Genomic DNA, 20,043 nt, shown 5'->3' with positions numbered 1-20,043 from the left:
ACGAAGGCACACACACGAGACACTGATGGCGATGATCTCCAGCAAGCGAATGTCCACTGAGCGTGTACGAGTCCGGGGACCTGCCAAGAGAGTAGAATGGGGGGTGGGAGAGCGAGAAGGGAGAGCAGAGATACCACAGGCAGGGGAGAGAGGGGGGAGGGACGAAGGGAGGAAGGGGGAGGGGAAGCCCAGGGGAAGAGGGGTGGAGGAAAGGGGGCTGGGGGGAAAAGGAGAGAGAAGGGAGGGAGGGTGCCCAAAGGAAAAGACACAGGAAATGGGAGGGGAGGATCAAAGTTGATAGGAGGGGTAGATGGAAGGGAGGAGGACATCATCAGGGAGGGGGACCTGGCGGAAGCCACCTTGGAAGAGGGTAAGGAGGGTGGAGAGATGGAGACCGGGTGGGACTTGGGAATACAGGTGCGGCAGCGTGCAGGGGTGGGAGAGGATGGGGGAGACAAACGGAAGAGGAGGATCGAGTTTTTGGGAGGTGTACAGGCTCTGTATCTGGAGAAACCAGTGCACATCTTACTATACACAATGGAGGCTCCACCCACTTCAGACTGCATTATGTCATTACTAACCAATGAGTTATAAGTCGAATTACAATTTAAAATTTCTTAGTTAAAAGAACATTGTCAACAATTAAAAATAAATACACACTAAACTTAGCTTATTAAACAGCTATTGTCAATTAAGAAGCGTTAAAATTATTTAACTATGTAGGAAAAATGAACTTCGGTTTGGCAGTACATGGGTTGCCCTCTCAAGGCCTGGTGAGGACAAACGCCGGTGCAAAGATGTGGCAGCTGGCTTCTCTTCAACGAAGTTGTTGTGAAAGTGGTATGGCGAAGACTGTCACGTCAGACGATGTATTATTGAGCAGCAACATGTCTTTATTGAAACGATTTTCAATGAGTAAGCTGCAATAATCTGTAGCTGACATGTATACTACATACTGCACAAATACGATACGAAGTAGTTGTCCGTATATATGAAATATTGTCTATGAAGTTGGTATGTAAATTACATATGACAATTTTTAAAGGCATTGCTATTTCTCAAGTTATATGCCAGTCTTATAAGCAAATAAAAATAATGAAAAAGGAAGAAAAATTATAAAATTATGAGCCATAGTGTCAAAAATAAAAGGATGTGAATTAGCAATATGCAGTCTAAAAGCATATAAGCAAAAATTCTAAAACAGATAGTTAGTCATAAAATAATGTTTGGTGAATAAAATTACAATGTAAAGATAAAATATTTCCTAAAAGTCTTAATAATTTTTTAAAAATTTTAAAAAACAAGGGACAGAAGAGTAAACATTCTAAAGAAGATCATCGAAAAGCTCAAAGAAATGTTTATCTTTGAACTGAAGTTGTTCATTTAAAACAGATAATGGATTACTTTTGTGAAGTGAAAAGATTTCAATTTCTTCTAAGGTATTTAGCAGTGGTCCTTTTGGCACAGTATGTAATATTTTCAAATTGTTAGAAATGCAACCTTCAGAATGATTGTAACCATCAAGATGTTGACCAAATATTGATTTGGTATGTGCAGTACCAGTAGTATGTTGTTTGAAACGTCTTCAAAAGTTATGGCCAGTTTGGCTAATATACTGTTTCTCCCAGTCATTACATGTTATTTTGTAAACGACTGACTTTTGGTATATATTTGAGTCTCCAATTGTGTGTTTCAGTTTCATCTGTAGGGGGTTATTAGTTTTAAATGCTATTGTCACGCTTGTGTTCTTAAATAATTTATTTATTTTATCTGAAATAGGTCCCATGTATGTCATTTTTGTAAATCTCTTCTTGGAATTTGTAACAGCATCATTTGTTTCTTGTAATTTTTGATATAACAGATAATCCTGATGGGAATTATAATTGTTAGCAACTGCTATCTGTTTTAATGTATCAATTTCCTTCTGGATTGCATCATGTTGGAGAGGAAATTTCAGTATCCTATGTATCATAGTTATAAAAAATCCCATTTTGTATCTTGATGGATGGCATGATTCAGCATTTATTATTACGTCGGTTGATGTGGTTTTTCTATAAATAGAAATATTATGTTTTCCACTCTTATTTGTAATTGTGAGGTCCAGAAGATTAATACTATTGTTACTTTCGTGTTCTACTGTAAATACAAGTTTTGGATGTAAATTATTTGAGTTGTTAGCAAAAGCATCAATTTCTTCCTTAGAGCCGTTATATAACAGCAGTGTGTCGTCAACATATCTTTTGTAGTATATAATTTTATTTGTTATTTCTGGATTATTTTTGAAAAAATTGAATTTCAACATAATTGACAAGGATACCTGCTATAGTGCAAGCCAGGGAATTCCCCATTGCAAGTCCATCTTCCTGTATGTATATTTTATTATTAAATGAAAAATAAATAAAATCTAGAGTAATTCTTAACAGTTTGATATATTCTACTATTTCTTCGGGGCTCATGATATTGTGATACGTTAAGTTATCATTAATAATAGAGATAGTCTCTTGATTAGGTATATTCGTGTAAAGATTTGTGATGTCCAATGATGCGAACCTTGCGTTTTTTGGAATATCCACATCATAAATTAACTTAGTTAATTCAAAACTGTGTTTAATACTATAATCTTCTTCATAAATGCCGAAGGATTTTTAGTTTTGATTAAGCTTTTTGTTCAGGTTATAAGAAGGACTGTTGGTATTATTAACAACTGGATGAATTGGTAAATTTGGTTTGTATAATTTGATTTGTGATCTCAACTTAGGTAAAGTGGGGTTCATAACTTTAAGTGTTATTTTATCTTTAGGTGAAAGTAAAGAGTCACTATCATCAATCAGCTTTTTAATTTTTGTTTGAAATCTTGAAGTCGTGTCTTTATTAACCTCAGTTACTCCATTAGCATTAAAAAGTTGTAAAGTCTTAGAAACATAATCATGTTCACTAACAATGACAAGAGTATTTCCTTGATCTGCTTTGATTGCAATAGCTTTATTAGTTATTAACTTCTGGATGATTTGTTTTACGAGTTTTAATTCATTATTATATCTATTTTTATCTTTTTCGTTAGTAATGACATTTTTAGCTTTACATGCAATGTCACATATTTCAGACTTACTAAGTTGTCCATGTTTTTCAGCAAACTTAACGTCAGCAATCACACTTTAATATTTGCATTCCACAATTGTGGAGCTAAATTATAGGAAGAAATTGATACTTTCGCTAACAACTCAAATAATTTACATCCAAAATTTGTATTTACAGTACAACACGAAAGTAACAATAGTATTAATTTCCTGGACCTCACAGTTACAAATAAGAATGGAAAACATAATATTTCTATTTATAGAAAACCCACATCAACGGAGGTAATAATAAATGCTAAATCATGCCATCCATCAAGATACAAAATGGCATGGTTACAATCATTCTGAGGGTTGCATTTCTAACAATTTGAAAATATTACATACTGTGCCAAAAGGACCACTGCTAAATACCTTAGAAGAAATTGAAATCTTTTCACTTCACAAAAGTAGTCCATTATCTGTTTTAAATGAACAACTTCAGTTCAAAGATAAACATTTCTTTGAGCTTTTCGATGATCTTCTTTAGAATGTTTACTCTTCTGTCCCTTGTTTTTTAAAATTTTTAAAAAATTATTAAGACTTTTAGGAAATATTTTATCTTTACATTGTAATTTTATTCACCAAACATTATTTTATGACTAACTATCTGTTTTAGAATTTTTGCTTATATGCTTTTAGACTGCATATTGCTAATTCACATCCTTTTATTTTTGACACTATGGCTCATAATTTTATAATTTTTCTTCCTTTTTCATTATTTTTATTTGCTTATAAGACTGGCATATAACTTGAGAAATAGCAATGCCTTTAAAAATTGTCATATGTAATTTACATACCAACTTCATAGACAATATTTCATATATACGGACAACTACTTCGTATCGTATTTGTGCAGTATGTAGTATACATGTCAGCTACAGATTATTGCAGCTTACTCATTGAAAATCGTTTCAATAAAGACATGTTGCTGCTCAATTATACATCGTCTGACGTGACAGTCTTCGCCATACAACTTTCACAACAACTTTGTTGAAGAGAAGCCAGCTGCCACATCTTTGCACAGGCGTTTGTCCTCACCATGGCAACCACTAGTTCGACAATCGACTTTACAACAACTATCAGTGGAAAGAAGCTTGCTGCCTGATCTTTACAACGGCGTCCAATTTCACCATGGCAACCAGTGGTTCCAAATGGTTCACTAACAGGCCTTGAGAGGGCAACCCATGTACTGCCAAACCAAAGTTCATTTTTCCTACATAGTTAAATAATTTTAACGCTTCTTAATTGACAATAGCTGTTTAATAAGCTAAGTTTAGTGTGTATTTATTTTTAATTGTTGACAATGTTCTTTTAGCTAAGAAATTTTAAATTGTAATTCGACTTATAACTCATTGGTTAATAATGACATAATGCAGTCTGAAGTGGGTGGAGCCTCCATTATGTATAGTAAGATGTGCACTGGTTTCTCCAATATTGATTCTCCAACAGAAAGAGGTTCCTACTCAATGGTAATTCATCTTTTTATAGCTTTATAACTTTATGTATCTTCTTTAATGTATGTAACCCTCTAATTAAAGCTTTATATACAACCTGTAGGTCTGAAGATGACCACAGTAGTGGTCGAAACAGGTCACCGTGATAAACAAATCGTGATCAAGACTGTTTTTAATAGTAAATATCAAAGAATGTGCGATTAAATTTAAAATGTTATTTCTTTCCTTTACAGTCACAAAATGAAACAGTTTTGTTACATTATTATTGGATTTTCCGTCACACGTTGGATAATACGATTCTGATTCATCTGGATCAGCTATAACAGTTCTTAAGTTCACCAAAAATTGTGCATACTTTGGATTAAGTCATCAATATTTATTTAAAAATGGTTCAAATGGCTCTGAGCACTATGGGACTTGACATCTATGGTCATCAGTCCCCTAGAACTTAGATCTACTTAAACTTAACTAACCTAAGGACATCACACAACACCCAGTCATCACGAGGCCGAGAAAATCCCTGAACCCGCCGGCAATCGAACCCGGGAATCCGGATGCGGGAAGCGAGAACGCGACCGCACGACCACGAGCTGCGGACAATATTTATTTCAATCTCTGTACCCTCGTTGGGTACATTTAAAATATTTTTACTTTTCTCATTTGCAAGGAATGATTTTTTTCATTTCCCGCCACTTTGAAGTTAAGAAAAGTGACCTAGGAAGTGTGTTCGTATTCCCAGGTCCACCATCTTGGATCGCCATCTTGAATTCTGATGTCATGTCAAATATCACATTATATCCTAAGTGATAGTACTTTCGATAATAAGCGAAATTGTGAGATTGCATGACATATACACACATACTTTGCAAGAAACTGCACAAAGAATGGCAAAGGATAGGTAGTGTTGTAGCAGACGTTAGGGGTTCCTTGCCACACGAAAAGCTGTCCCGAGTAGCGATGAGTCGGCAACGTCTGACTGAAACGAACATGGCGCTCTTGGTAGTAGAGGGGGTGTGGCACAGTCGCTTAAAGCTGTCACTGCAGAGAAGACTCGCCTCGCGATGGACAGGTATAGGTAGCGACGCAGAAATGTCAGACTTACGCGTGGCTGGTGCGTCCATGTACGGGTCATCTTATTACGTGCGTTGCTTGTATTCGAAACGATTTACTTTTGTGTGATTGTGTTGCTGTACCATAAAAGGTCAGAGAAGCGTAATATATCCTCTTAAAGAGTACGAAACGCTGAATATTTCATTATAATTGTATCAGTAGCATATAAAATTAACAGAGATTCGTTGAGGCGAAGAAAATGGTAACGCATAAATCTTGGAAAGCTTGTTAACGAAACATGATAAAATAACAATCAAGGAAACAGATGCATTAGTTACAAGAAGTCGTGCTAGCAGAAAAGGACGTAATTTGCCATTGGAATGATACGACTCTTTGTTTCCTAGTAGTAATTTTAGGCAGTTTCAATAATTTAGCGATACTGTGCAATCATTCTAGTCATATTTGTTATCATTTATGAGTGAACTTTCTTGTAAACTGGTGTCTATCTCTGCTTTGCCTGCGACGCCGCCAACCCGCAATGCATCTCTGTTCAGCGGGTTATCGTAGGTCCAACAGCTGCGGTCGTGCTGGTTCCCGCGGTATCTTGCTCAACCAACAGAGGGTCTCCCGGTAAGCAGCTAGAGGGCGCAGAACAGGGGTCACTCCAGACATGCACCCCTTGTTGCATCCGCTGCAGCTTCGCTAGCCAGTAGAAAAATTATAACTTTCCGCCGCGCGATTATTTCTCCCAGCACGGATCCGACTAGAACCAGTTCCGGCTTCGCTAGCTAGCGACTGAAGATACAGCCTCAGATGGGACGTTGCCCGCGACCTGCACTCCGAGACTTTGTGTTCCGCGCCGTGGACTAGTAGCACTGCCCGTGAGATACAACTTTTCGTACGTACTTTGTTTTGAAGACAGACTTTTCGTTGTTCACGAGAACGTAATCTAAATTCTCAAGAATCTATTCTGGCTTCGTTGAAGAACAGTTGTTTGTGACGAAACTTTCCTACACAAGACTAAGAAGAATTTCTGGAGAACGTTTGTTTTCTTCTGTTGTACTGCATGAGAAACAGTAACTGTTTCTGTTCGAGGTTTACCTATTCAAATAAATAAAGTTTAATTATGTTTACTTGTGATATTGTGGAAACATTCCGAGTGAGGAACACTTTATTGTAACAACAAGAATTAATCGGCGCAAAAGCGTGCATCTTCCTCTGTGTTAGAATTTACCTGGCCTTAAGGATATACAGGGTAGCAATTACTGAAATATATGAACTAAAATCGTCATAACTCTGAACGGATTGCGTTAGAACGTTCAAACTGCACTGTTGGCCGCGCGGCATAATGGGAATTAGTATGCCCATTGTTGTTTGGTTTAGTGACGAGGCCCAATTTCACCTGGATGGGCTCGGCAATAAGCAAAATTGGCGCATTTCGGGACTGAGAATCCGCATATCACAGTCGATATGTATCTTCACCCTCAACGGGAGATTGCGTGGTGTGCAATGTCCAGTCACGGAATAATCGATGCGATGTTACTTGATTGCGAGGACACTACCGAACGGTACGTGAAGGTTTTGGAAGATGATTTCATCCCCATCCCAGATTTCGACAAGGAGTGGTCATGGAAAACGGGGCTCGGCCCTATCGAAGCAAGAGAGTGTTTGATGTCCGGGAGGAGCACTTTGGGGCACACATTCTGGCTCTGGAGTACCCAGAGGCCACTGGCATGGGCCTCGACTGGCCGCCATATTCTCCGGGTCTGAACGTATGCGACTCCTTCTTGTGGGGCTGAAAACAGCCATTTAGGAAGTCATCGACAGCATCGACTTTCCACCACTTCAGTGGATCATGCAGAATTTCGCTCTTCGTCTGTCTCTCATCATCGTAAATGTGGCAGGTATATCGAACATGTCATAATCTAAATCTGCATATCCGTAGTGACGATGTTGAATAAATTGTGTACACGCCGTAGTTTGTAAGTAATTTACGTTTTATTCAAATAGTTCAATAATTGTCATCCTGTAAAAGTCATAATTATATACTGGTGCAGAGTATGCGCCTAAAACTATTTATTATGGAATTTCCCACAAGAGGACGTCGGAAGCCCCTTTTACATGAACGATTTTGTGGCCTCCTTTGACTACACGTGGCAAGTGATTCTACTGCAGCGCTCTGCCATTTTATTCCTGTAGCGAGTGTCGTCTGTCGTGAGTTGTTGCTCTTTTTGACACATCAGCGCCAAAATTGCTTCCTTGTGAGAGCTGTCTGCTCAGCAGTTTGTTTCTTGTTTGGTGAAAATGAGGTCATCAGGAACATCCCTTTTTACTAAAATAAAATCCACGTATAGTAACAGAAGTAAGAAACAGCAATGAAAATCAAGTCTGTTAATGACCAAGACGAAGTTCATAGACGATGTTCTGGACAAAGGGTGTATGCTGAATTCTCCACACTCTAGAGAAATGAAAAAATAGCTTAAGTGCTACCCAAACACTTCGAAACAACTACATTTAGTTACTCTACAAAATCCACTGAACAATAGAAGTTTTGCATTGCCCCTTTATTTGGAAATCCACGACACACAAACCAAAAATTGGCTTTGAGGCAAGCGTGTATTTTCATTTGCGATGTGTCTAGAGCACTAAATCAGAAAAACAGGCATTTGTGTAACGGCAAAATCCTCTGTTTCCCATGAGAGGTTTTTCACAGCACTCCTGAGCCAAAGTTAGTACATGGTGGAATGTTTCGTTGCTGGGATGCACAGTTGAAACCGCCCTCTGTGTACCATCGATGAGAGTATCCAGCCAGCCCTGGTCCAAACTGACCCACTCTCCAATGGCGATTCTGCGTAACTGGCAGAGTACGTGGGAGTTGTCGATGTCCGACTGGTTTCACAGTATCGAAGATGAAGAAGAGCTAATAGCTCATAAAATGCCAGTTTTATAGTCCATGTTTACCTGACACTTTTTCTTCCTGTCATATTCCTGAATACTGGTCATTCCTCCCGGGACCCCCCGCCCCGCCCCCCCCCCCTCCCTCTTTAGATTTGTGGCTCGAGTTCAGTAGAGAACCGTAATTAAGAGGGTGTACTGAAATATAATTGCTCCTAATTTTTTAATTTGAAATCTCGTAAGGCTATTTAAGTAAACCAAACTTTATTAACATTCTACTTCATTATTCTTCATGTCTACATATTTGCTGCCCAACAAAGTTACCTTGGTGACGAACACGTGCCCCCAATGAGAGATCAGTTTGTTGGCAGAGTTACTGTAGAATGTCTGACTTTGTTGACTGAGCTAAAACCTTACCTCTAATTGCACTGATTCATCACTATCAAAATGAAGTCCTCGGAAGTGTTTCTTCAGTTTTGGTAAGAGATGACGCTCTGCCACATACAATGAGGTTGTTGTTGTTGTGGTCTTCAGCCCGAAGACTGCTTTGATGCGGCTCTCCATGCTACTCTATCCTGCACGAATCTCTTCATCCCGAAATAAGTACTGCAACCTACATCCTTCTGAATCTGCTTATTGTACTCATCTCTTGGTCTCCCTCGACGACTTTTACCCGCTTCATTACGAGCACGAACAACCCAGCATCGCACATTACTGATGTCGATACAATCATCACTGTACACAGTTTTCATTCATCTACAGATTTCAATTAGAGGCATGTTGTCTGCGGTTAGAAACTCGATTACAGCGTGTCGTTTGTTACGCACCTACTCAGTTAACGTTACACACCTCTATTTTACACGCAACAGCTCGAAACCATGTCGACCGAGTAATGTGCAAGATCTTTAATGCCTCGAACTGTATAGAGAACAGAATTAAAAATTCGGAGTAATTACTTTTTAGCACACCCTCGTATCTGCCGAACAGTGAATTACTAGGCCCATCAGCGCACAGAAGCTAGACAGAAGCTAGAAATTTTACCGTAGCAAAACAAGTTGACTACTCCTGAGGTAGGGCATTTTTAGTATTATTAATCATCATTTGCCAAGTATTTTTGAGATTTAGCAGGACGTCAACTAGACCTAAGTTTTACCTGCATGTACTGGGCCCAACGCGAGTCTTTCGCCATTTCTTCAAACGTTGTGTAATGAGTCATGTTAGCCATTACGCTGAAGACAGCCTCTCCGCCAGAAACCAACAGCTTGTGAATGTTCTGGACAGCACGCCTGTGAAAATAGTAATTTATAAGGGGGCTTTGCCCCAGTAGAAGATACGCAAGACTTGTTGAATTTTTCTAAGAATCGTATGAACGAATTACAACAAAACTATTTTGTGGTTAAAATATACAATAACAATATTGAAAACCCAAAAAATAAGGAGTTTTTAATTTCATTAATTTAGTTATGCAAAAGTGGTTAAATTAATGAGCTTCAACTTGCTGTTCCCTGCACCGAACACATAATGAGAACGAAAACATTGTAAATGTGAGCACAAAAATGAAATTAAATGTGACTGTAACTTCAGTGTCGTTATAGGTCTTCAGTCTAATCATTCCTTGTTCTCTGTTGATGTCTTGTGCTATTTGAAAACTAGCAGACTGCGCACACTTTGGTGAAAATTTAGAATGGCACTTCATTAATCCCATAAAAAATTACTGACTACAACTTTTTTGCTCCTGTGGCTTCAAATGTTGCATTAAATTATAGACAAATTTTAAAACTGCTAATTTTTTAGGGGCAAAGAATCGTTTTTCTAAAAGTTTAAGATGTCTGACTAGTTCATCCTCCAACCGATCAATGAAAGAGTTTTTAAATTTATCGTAAGAACATACCATCGTTGTACATAGCCTGGTATTAAAGGCAGCGACATGTTCTTCTAATGGATTCTTAGGGACAGGGAGCGACCCTGCTGTTGAATGTTGCAGCTAATGCGCTATTGACGGCATTTTCTCCCGTCACTGCATCCCATTTTCATTTCTTAGAAATTCTCATTCTGACACGATGGAAGGGACACGTTTCCACGTCCAACTTTTCTTCTGCTGTATGTATCACACAACTCGAATAGATGAATAAATGCCGATACCTTGGACCGGTGGGGTGGGGGGGAGGAGAAGTAACAACGGCGGGATATGCCGTTTTATTTTTACTGTGACCAGCAGCAGCTTCTCCCCTGTACCAATCGCTAGTTTCGTTTCCTTCTTTTTCCGTTGAGTTGAAAGCGTGAATGAGAATTTTTTTTCATGTCTCACGGTGATTAGAGGGGTATTTCCTCCAAAGTAGTTTTACAGCTTCTAGATCTATACTACTCTCCCCGTAGCCTCTCGTACAAAGGTGCCTTGCAGAACAGCATGTAGCGAATCATGAACTTTCGTGGTTTTTTATGCATATCGAGAAGGAACATATTCAGTAAACAGTACGCCTTTGCAGCTTTTATTTTTCTTCCAGTTGACTTGTCGAACATGTGCCATGTCCTCTCCTTATAGAAAAAAAGATCGGTTCTAACGGGAGACCAGAGGTGTGCTCCATGCTTTAAAATTTGTCTTCATCTAAAAAGGAAAAAGGAAACATTTTATAGTGAGCGGACGCTAAAAGGTTTCAAAAAGGGGCTGGATTGGCAATAAAATATTGTCACTTCTACCACGTCGCGGCAGTACGCAAGTTACTATGTGGAAAGTATAAGGTGGCAGCGTCTTTCCGGTGTGAGTTAGGGCAGCTCGGTGAAGGGCAAAGCAGAACACGAGCCGAGAAGGCAAAGGAACGCTCTATTTTTTTTTTAGAATACCATATCTGGGTGATTTACGCGAAAGAAATGCAGTCATACGAGATGTAAAACATTACTTCAGCGTGTTTTACATTTTCGGATATAAGCAGTAAATCCAGGCAAAAAGCTCTGGTAAACAAATATAATGAAGCGGCTGGATACTGTTTTACATGCAATGATTGCCGTAAGAAAGATATAGGAGAAACCGGTAGGTCATTTCAAATATTTCAGGAACACCTTATCTTAAATAACCCACGAGCTAAATTAACAGCGCACTTAGCGAAGAGGGACACAGCATCACAAGCCCTTCAGAAAATTTAAAAATATTTCATACGAAAGCAAAAAAGTCACATTTTGAATATGTTAGAGAGTAGAAATTTTTAGATACAAAAACGAAAACGCTCAATACACGTTGAATAACCAATTGGAATTAAAGCACCATATCATTCTGGCTAATTTTGATTGTTTGTATGATTTGGTTTTAGAACGTAATAAAATTCTGTAGTATTCTCGTGTGTAAAGGTAGACCCAGCGCTCCTAGTCATGAGTACATGACGTCACACTGTCCATATGAGGCCCTCGAGAAAGACAGGCCTCAGCGCGTACGCCACGAAGCACTATGGGACTTAACATCTGAGGTCACCAGTCCCCTAGAACTTAGAACTACTTAAACCAAACTAACCTAAGGACATCACACACATCCATGCCCGAGGCAGGATTCAAACCTGCGACCGTAGCGGTCGCGCGGTTCCAGACTGAAGCGCGAAGGTAGGTCTTAACTCGCTGTCTCGCTCAGCTCAGCAGACAAAATGCGGTCCTAGACCTGTTAACTCGCAGCTGGGTGTGTACACGCTAACGAGAATTGCATCATCTCTGGAATTTGCTATTACGAAGTCCTATTGATTAACAGTATTACAACAAAATGTAATTTAAGACTAATACTCGATATAAATGTGTATAGCATTTAGTCTCATCTGCTTAACAGTCCTCATTTCATACAAGAAAGGGTTCCTTATGCAACTTATAAACATTTTAGCATTATTTTAATTTTATTGTACCCCAGTACAGCCGTAATAAATTATAAGTAGGCCTACGGACTTCCTATCATTGTAGGACTAATAACAGTAATAATCCATAATAGCGGATTCCTGTAAATGATGCAATTCTCGTTTGTACGTACGCACCTAGTTACCAGTTAACAGATGTAGAAACGCAGTTTTTGTCTGCTGAGTTGAGCGAACGAGCGAGCGCAGGCCTACATTCGTGACGTACGCTCCGCAGCCAGTCTTTCTTGCGGGCCTCGGTCCACATGGATGGCTTCCGTTCCGCCAGCCACCTAGTCTCATCTTGTCGGTCATGCAGGGCGCTTTTGCTTTGTCCTACACTGAGCTGCCCTTCTATCACACTGGTAAGACACTGCCACCTGACACTTTCCACATAGTAATCTACGTAGTGTCGCGACTAATCATGTTAGTAGTGACAATTTTTTAATGCTAAGCCGGCCCTTTTTTAAAAACTTTTAGCGGCGACCCACTATAGAATAGTTTCTTTCGCCTTTTTTAATGCAAACAAATTTTAAGAAATGGAGCACGCCATGTGACGATATTCATTGAACAGTAAATCCTAACTAGGGGCGACGGGTATGCCTACAATCTTTTTAAGTGGTGACTATATTTTAGACATTCCTTTATTAATTTTAATATCCACAAACTGTACTTTGCTTTTTACCGCGTATGTTGCACCTGACGATGTGGCCTTAGGCAGCGAAACTTATTGTGTTTTACTGAAAAACAATTTAACTATCTGTTAGCGGACTTCTTCCTAACGTCATGCCTTTCAAAAGCTGCGGTTGGCCTGAATATAAAATAGTTTATTTCTATTTTAAACAGTGATCTTTACCTTTTGACTTCCCCTCGTAGTTACATGGTGCTCTGTCACTTCGTTTTAAACATAACACATTCAAAAATGATTCAAATGGCTCTAAGCATTCCGGAACTTAACATCTGAGGTCATCAGTCCTCTAGACTTAGAACTACTTAAACCTAACTAACCTAAGGACATCACAGACATCAATGCCCGAGGCAGGATTCGAACCTGCGACCGTAGCAGCAGCGCGGTTCCAGACTGAAGCGCCTAGAACCGCTCCGCCACAGCGGTCGGCTAATACATCTTTCCGCCAGTCTGGCAACAAGCCTTACATAATCTAGTTTTATCAGTAACACAAGGTATAAATATCGATAAACTAAAAATATTATTGGAGAAAATGTATGACTGATTGTTACGGCATTTCTTACTCTTGGAAGTGCCACAATAGCAATAGTTGGAGTGTTCAAGTTTAACCCCTCTTGAACTACAATCGGAGAATTATGACAGGCCAGCTGTTACACAGTAGTGATAGGGCGACAAAATGAGTACACACCTGTTGTCGGGGACCCAATGCAGCAGCAGCAAACAGAACACCTTGCCGAAGGGCGCGTACTGCCACACGGCGGAGTTCTCCAGGTCGGACTCAACCACGTCCAGCTGCTCGTAAGTGATGGTGCCTGGCAGCGCGTTGTGCTGCCTGCAGAACTCCAGCATCTTTGTGCTGATGTCGCAGGCCACCAGCTTCGTTCCCGGTGGCAGCCGCGGGGCTAAAACCTGCCAGTATAGAAATATACTTTCTGATTTGCTCTTCTAAGCTATGCAGCATGTAAAGTTAATCAGTGCTTCCGTTTCTTTGAAGAGGCAAAGCGATCCACAGGTATTGCAGATCTTTGATACAACCGTGCTGTGCAATTTACAGACGTCGAATATTGAGAAAAGAGGAGGGTGATGAAAGAGGCCACAGTTGTCGAATGGAGAGCACGGTGCAGGTTACAGATCTTGCAGTCCGTGTGCCGTGGCCTGGTACATGGGGGTGGGTCGCCGCGTTGTCCGCGGGACGTAGCTCACCGGGCCAGCCAAAGGCTGAGAGTTGTACAGGGCGGTCGGGAACGGTCTGAAAAGCTTGTAAGGGTGTTGCAGGGTAGGTTCCACTGGCAACTAATTGTAAATCGTTCCCTATTCTGTTATTATTGAAGTTAGCTAAACAAGTCGTTGAACCGGAGAAGCTGTTGCCAAATGTGTTCTTCGTTCGTTTCCTCAGACAGCACAAACGTAGCTTCTCCTCACCTATCTTAAACTTATAACTTCCGGATGAGGCACATTGTAACTGGTAATAAGCATTGAAGAAGTGGTAACTCACGGACTAACAGATGTCTGTGCATTGCCGCACTTTTGCCCGCACAAATGCTTGAATTGCTAATTAAATCGGACTTGCCGCAACGTATGGATTTTGTTCTCAACAGTAATTTCTCAGTACAGCCTACCCTGCAACCCCTCTACAAGTTTTTCAGACTGTTTCTGTCAACCCTGCGACAACTGACAGATAGTTCAGGCGGCGCATTATCAACCGAAGTCTACTTGAAAACCCGCCGGTATCTTGGAAACTGCGTCGGTGGCCGGCTTATGTGCACAGGGTGTGCTTGTCGGATCCACGCCTTCAGTGAGCGTTGAACGCATATGTGAGAAACATCGGCTGCGTTTCGGATTTATTGGAGCTGGATTCGTTTCCAGATTCGTGTGTCTTGTCTGCCTTACTGTGAAAATTTATGTCACATGCTAAGATCTACGGTCCCTTGACGGAGTACAAAAGTGAAGCTTCCAAGACAGTGAAATCACAAGGTACGGCCATTTATGACACACTTTGACACTCGCAAGCTCACTCATCAAAACTATAGTTACTTCCAGTTCACCTAGAATCATGAATTTAGGCAACAAGCAAAATTGCACAGTTTAAGTAAATTTCTAATTGTATCACTAGAAAAAATTTCTTTTTGTCATTTCATATCCGACTTCAAACTTGAAATTAAAACATTCTCGAAAGCCTTGCAATTCCTGAGACCAATATTTTGCCAGTATCAATGTTGATAACAGGCAAAAGTTGTCGATATTCTCGGTTTCCGGTACGGATGAACTGTCTATATACATAATTAAGATTGTATCGAACCCTCACAGCGCGAGACCTAAATGCAAAGCCAATGTTTCGTTATACTGGAAGTTAAAAAAATCGTACCGTATATTGAAAGGTGGCAGTATGGACTAAACCAAGAAAAAAAAACTCCATTATACATGGGCTATAAAATGTATACCTTAAGTGCTATGAGCATTTGTTCATATAGGATCGTGTGAAACAAATTTCTAATACTGAACAAATGGTCACAGCTCTTAATGTATACGTTTTAGAAGCCATGTTTACTGGATATTTTTGCCTTGGTTTGGACCACACTATCGCCTCTCAAAAACAAAAACTCCGTCCGAACAGGCCCTGAAAGACCCAACGGTACCGAGTGGCCGCCGTGTCATCGTCCGCCCACAGGCGTCACTGAATGTGGATATAGAAGGGCACGTGGTCAGCACACCGCTCTCCCGGCCGTAAGTCAGTTTTCGAGACCGGAGCCGTTACTTCTCTATCAAGTAGCTCCTCACTTTGACTCACAAGTGCTGAGTTCAGCCCGCTTGCCAACAGCGCTCGGCAGACCGGATCGTCACCCATCCAAGTGCTAGCACAGCCCGACTTTGGTGACCAGACGGAACCGGTGTTACCATTGCGGCAAGGCCGTTGGCATCGCCTCTCGAATTATGGGATAATTTTGTAACATCTTGCATAAATAATCCCTGTTTAATCCTGAGCAACATGTTTTTTCTTGCTTTCGAAAAGGATATATCGATCTGTTACTTATTACCCAATGGAAAATTCAAGACAGAAAGTAACAGTACTACGAAAAAGATAGTTGATACTCACTATATTACGGAGGTACCGAGTCGAAGATAGGCACAACAAAAATACTGTCAGAAAATGAGCTTTCGGCCAACAGGGCCTTGATCGAAAATGTATGTGTGAGTTACGATTGCGAGTGTGTGTGTGTGTGTGTGTACGTTGCCTATTTTCGACGAAGGCCTTGGTAGCAAAAAACCTCACTTTCTGACAATCTTTTTGTTGTGGCTGTCGGCGTCTCACCATCTCCGCTATATGGTGAGTAGCAACTATCCTTTTCTTGTTAATTATTGCAGGTGTCTGAAATTTGGTGCACCTGTTGTGTAAATCAGGAGATGAAGAAGGAATATGCAAGTAGTATAGAAATCCCACAGCATGTCTCAAATCTATTGTCGTACATAGGATGTTATGTACAGCTTTCTTTATTAAAATTCGTGAATGGGTGTGATAAATGTAAAGCCCTTGTTGCTACTGGTGACGAGTTCCCTGTGAGTGGGATGGACAGTGACATTATCTCATTTAGTCAATATGTGCAGCGGCGTATTAAAGCTACCATTTACTGGTAGTCTGGCATATCAAATTGTTGTTGAAGGAGAAGATATGCTTCAGACAAAAGTATACAGATTTGGCCGTAAAATCATAATCTGCAATAAAAAAACGGAGGTTCCCATTGAAGATTTCAAAGTTGCCCATACCAGCCACGCACGGGGATGGGTGGCTGGTTGAGTGTGATATCATTGGATGTCCCCCTCCGAGACAAGCAAATTGGAATTTGAATTGTTTTTCGGTCCGAAGTGTAGTTTCGAGATACTTCAGTGTCTTCTGTGAAAATGAACGCTCTGTATACCTCCATTTCTCGGTGGTCCTAGGTATCCAGGAGCGACGATACTTTACAAAACACAAGAGAGTTGCTTAGTCGTCGATTTCTCTGATGGAGCAGTAACGTGCCTGAAAGCGAAGAACCCACCTTCCTGGCGACGTCACCGGGCCCGCAGCCAATGTCGAGCACCGGCAGCGGCTGTCTCGGCCACGTGAAGACCGACCACAGGTCGTCAACGTGTTTGGCGGCCAGTTGCGTGAGGGGAGCACACCCGAGGTTGTACAAGTCCGGTTTATCCATGCTGATGTACACTTCTTGTTCTTCCAAGCTGGTTAGAAGTCTATCCCCCTCACAGCCAGGAACAAGATGCTGATGCCTGGAAGAAACAAGTTTTTAGAGAAATCCCCCTCCACATCGGATACAGTTTAATTGGAAGGTGGACGCTAACCCTTTTTCATTAGAGACGGATTACTAGGCAGTTTATGCAAGAGGTCTTTAAACCAAGGCCGAAATAAACTGAATATGGCTTCCCAGTTATTTACGCGTTAATGAAATTTATCGTAAATAATATACCTCATTTTTCATACCAACAGTTCGCTCCATGGGAACAATTTTTAAGTATCTTTACAAAAGTTTAAGGTCACCTACTCCGGTCCGGAAAGGTGTCCATTATTCAGAAGTACACATTAACAATATATTTCCAGCAGCCATAACGACTTTGGATAGTAGTAAAGTTCAGTTTTAGAAGATCCTAAGGGATTTATTGGTGACCCACTCATTCTATTTCATTCCTGAATTTCTTACTAGAACCGTTTGATGAACACTTTGTATATATTAATAACATCAAATAACACGAGCTTTTCGTAAAATAAGACTTTTGTACATCTCCAGATCCGTAATGTGATCAGTATAACTAAGTGTCGTGAACCGATTTTGTCTTTGGTGGAGCACGGTTAGAACAGCCTGAAAATTGTAATACACACCACAGTGTACCGTACGAGTACGTTTACATGTTTCGTGACAAGTTGGTTACTAATAGCATACAGATTAGAATACGAGTTGCTGTTTCCCTTTTTCTGTCTATCTTAACGGCGCTCGGTTCATAATCATTTGCAATACGTCACTAGTGGATGAAACCGGTTTTAGCGTTCAAAAACATAGTTAAACTAATGGCGTGGTATGTTTCCAGTTGGTTACAACATGCGGATACCATAGAAAATCATGTTAAAATATAATCCTTAACTGCACATAATTTAACTTCCAGTAGTCTTATCGTATGTTTTTGTATGATTTCTTATACGATAACTTTAATCATGATACCGTGCACGCCGTTGTGCTCTCTAGCAGATGTGCATTTGTCTCTATCTTAAATAGTAGCATCATAGACCGCACAGTAATTTTTACGACACTGTACATGTTTGTATTACATTTGACGAGTTACTCACTGTAACGAAACTCTGATGCTATGCTCATTCATTTTCTTTTCTTTTTATAAGGTAAATATTGTAAGTACGTAGAAGTATTTGCGAACAATATTTTTTCTGTCTATTTTAAATATGAAAATCATGAGTGAGCAATCGAGACGAGGCATCTTTTTATAAATATGCGATCAAGACAAATTTTATATTAAAAATCAATATAAAGTACTCCAGAAACTTTGATCGTGTCAGGTTTCGTAGAAATGTAGTTAACGTCCCTTCGAGGGTTCTAGTCTAAATGTCACCAAGTGTCTGGCCATTCGTTACCTGGTGGTGATGATGGGGGGAGGGGGGAGGCAGAGAACCTGCATCCGTAAGTGTCAGTTCTAAGTGGCATGTAAGTTGCTCCTACATAGACTAGTATCATTTGTGGTCGTTCCTTGTGACTGTCGGAAGAAATCTTTTGGTTGTTTCTTCAATGGAAATTTAAAATAAGTCGACGGGTTGAATGAACAGCGCAGTTCACGCCACCGTGTACAGAGACCCACCATTTACTTTGGCAAATTTGTTACAAAAACACGATGGCACGTTAGCATTGCGTCCACCAGAAGAAAATTAACATCTGCCTCTCACTTTTTTTCATGTGGCGCTCACATGAGCTTCTAATCGATGGTGAAGGATACCTGACAAGAAAATATCAAGATTAAACGCTACATAAAAGCACGAAACCTAAGGGAAGGTGTTTTATCGCAACTTGGGGAGTTCTGATGCAGTACAATAGCTGTAAGAGAACACTATATCATTAGGCTGGTGACAGAAATGCAAGCGACTACAAATCTATGTAGCCAAGACGAACCCATTTCTGTTAATACTATTGAACTTTGTCAATCAAACTGTTCTGGGTTGTTGGCCGCATTGTCAGTAAATAAACTGTCCGACGTTTCGGCCACTATTGTAGACGGCCTGTCTCAGGGCTTTATGCTGAGCTACACTGCCTAATAAGAGAGACATTAGATAGCGGACAGCGCGCAAAGCGACTTACAAATGCGAGCGGGGCACCGCGGTGGTCGTACGCACACTGAACGCGGGCACGCCGCTGCCCACACCTGATAACGAGTACGCAGTGCTACGTCACAACTACCGTCCGTTTCTGATTCGCCTGTTTCCACCAATGGCAAGACGTGATCTAAACACCAGTGACATATGTTCAGGAGTTATTCCTTCCGCTGATTGCATGCAATTTTCTACAACCACTCAAGGTAATGCTTCTCCGTCAGTACGTGAGACCTGTAAATGTTGCATCGTGTTTCCAGTTCTCAGTCACAGTACCAGCAGTCGTCTTGTACAGCCCTTTAAGAGTTGAAACGTACGAGGCGTATTTGTTTCTCAGTCGACATTCAACGTCCATCTGCGGTTATTGCTTCTCTACTGACAACACAATACTCTCCACCTGCAATCATTCTAGCTGGTACGCTTCGCGTGACATATGGTGATCAATTCTACATCACATTAGGTGTCCATATGCTTTTGATCAAATAAAATTACATATGCAGATTCACGTTTTCGAGCTGATTAAATGAATCATGCTGGATGCTGTACGTAGAATGATTCGTTCCTAACTAAAAATGAACTGACTAGCATATCATCGCAATTTCAGTAACTAACCATCAAG

At 40.4% G+C, this 20,043-nt stretch overlaps 1 protein-coding gene across 1 annotated transcript in view; it reads right to left on the bottom strand.

Moving 5' to 3' along the window:
- Positions 1–19,438, bottom strand: part of LOC126163019 (juvenile hormone acid O-methyltransferase-like) — a 156,471-nt gene extending 137,033 nt beyond the window's left edge. Inside the window, exons 1-2 of the mRNA XM_049919889.1 lie at positions 19,414–19,438; positions 17,101–17,329 (exon numbers count right to left, since the gene is read on the bottom strand). Of these exons, the coding sequence (XP_049775846.1) occupies positions 17,101–17,253 (153 nt within the window). The 5' untranslated portion in view covers positions 17,254–17,329; positions 19,414–19,438. The remainder of the gene's footprint in view (positions 1–17,100; positions 17,330–19,413) is intronic.
- Between the last annotated feature and the right edge of the window lie 605 nt (positions 19,439–20,043).

The sequence above is a fragment of the Schistocerca cancellata genome, chromosome 2 (assembly GCF_023864275.1).
Source record: "Schistocerca cancellata isolate TAMUIC-IGC-003103 chromosome 2, iqSchCanc2.1, whole genome shotgun sequence".
Taxonomy (NCBI): domain Eukaryota; kingdom Metazoa; phylum Arthropoda; class Insecta; order Orthoptera; family Acrididae; genus Schistocerca; species Schistocerca cancellata.
This window is presented reverse-complemented; position numbering and strand designations above follow the sequence as displayed.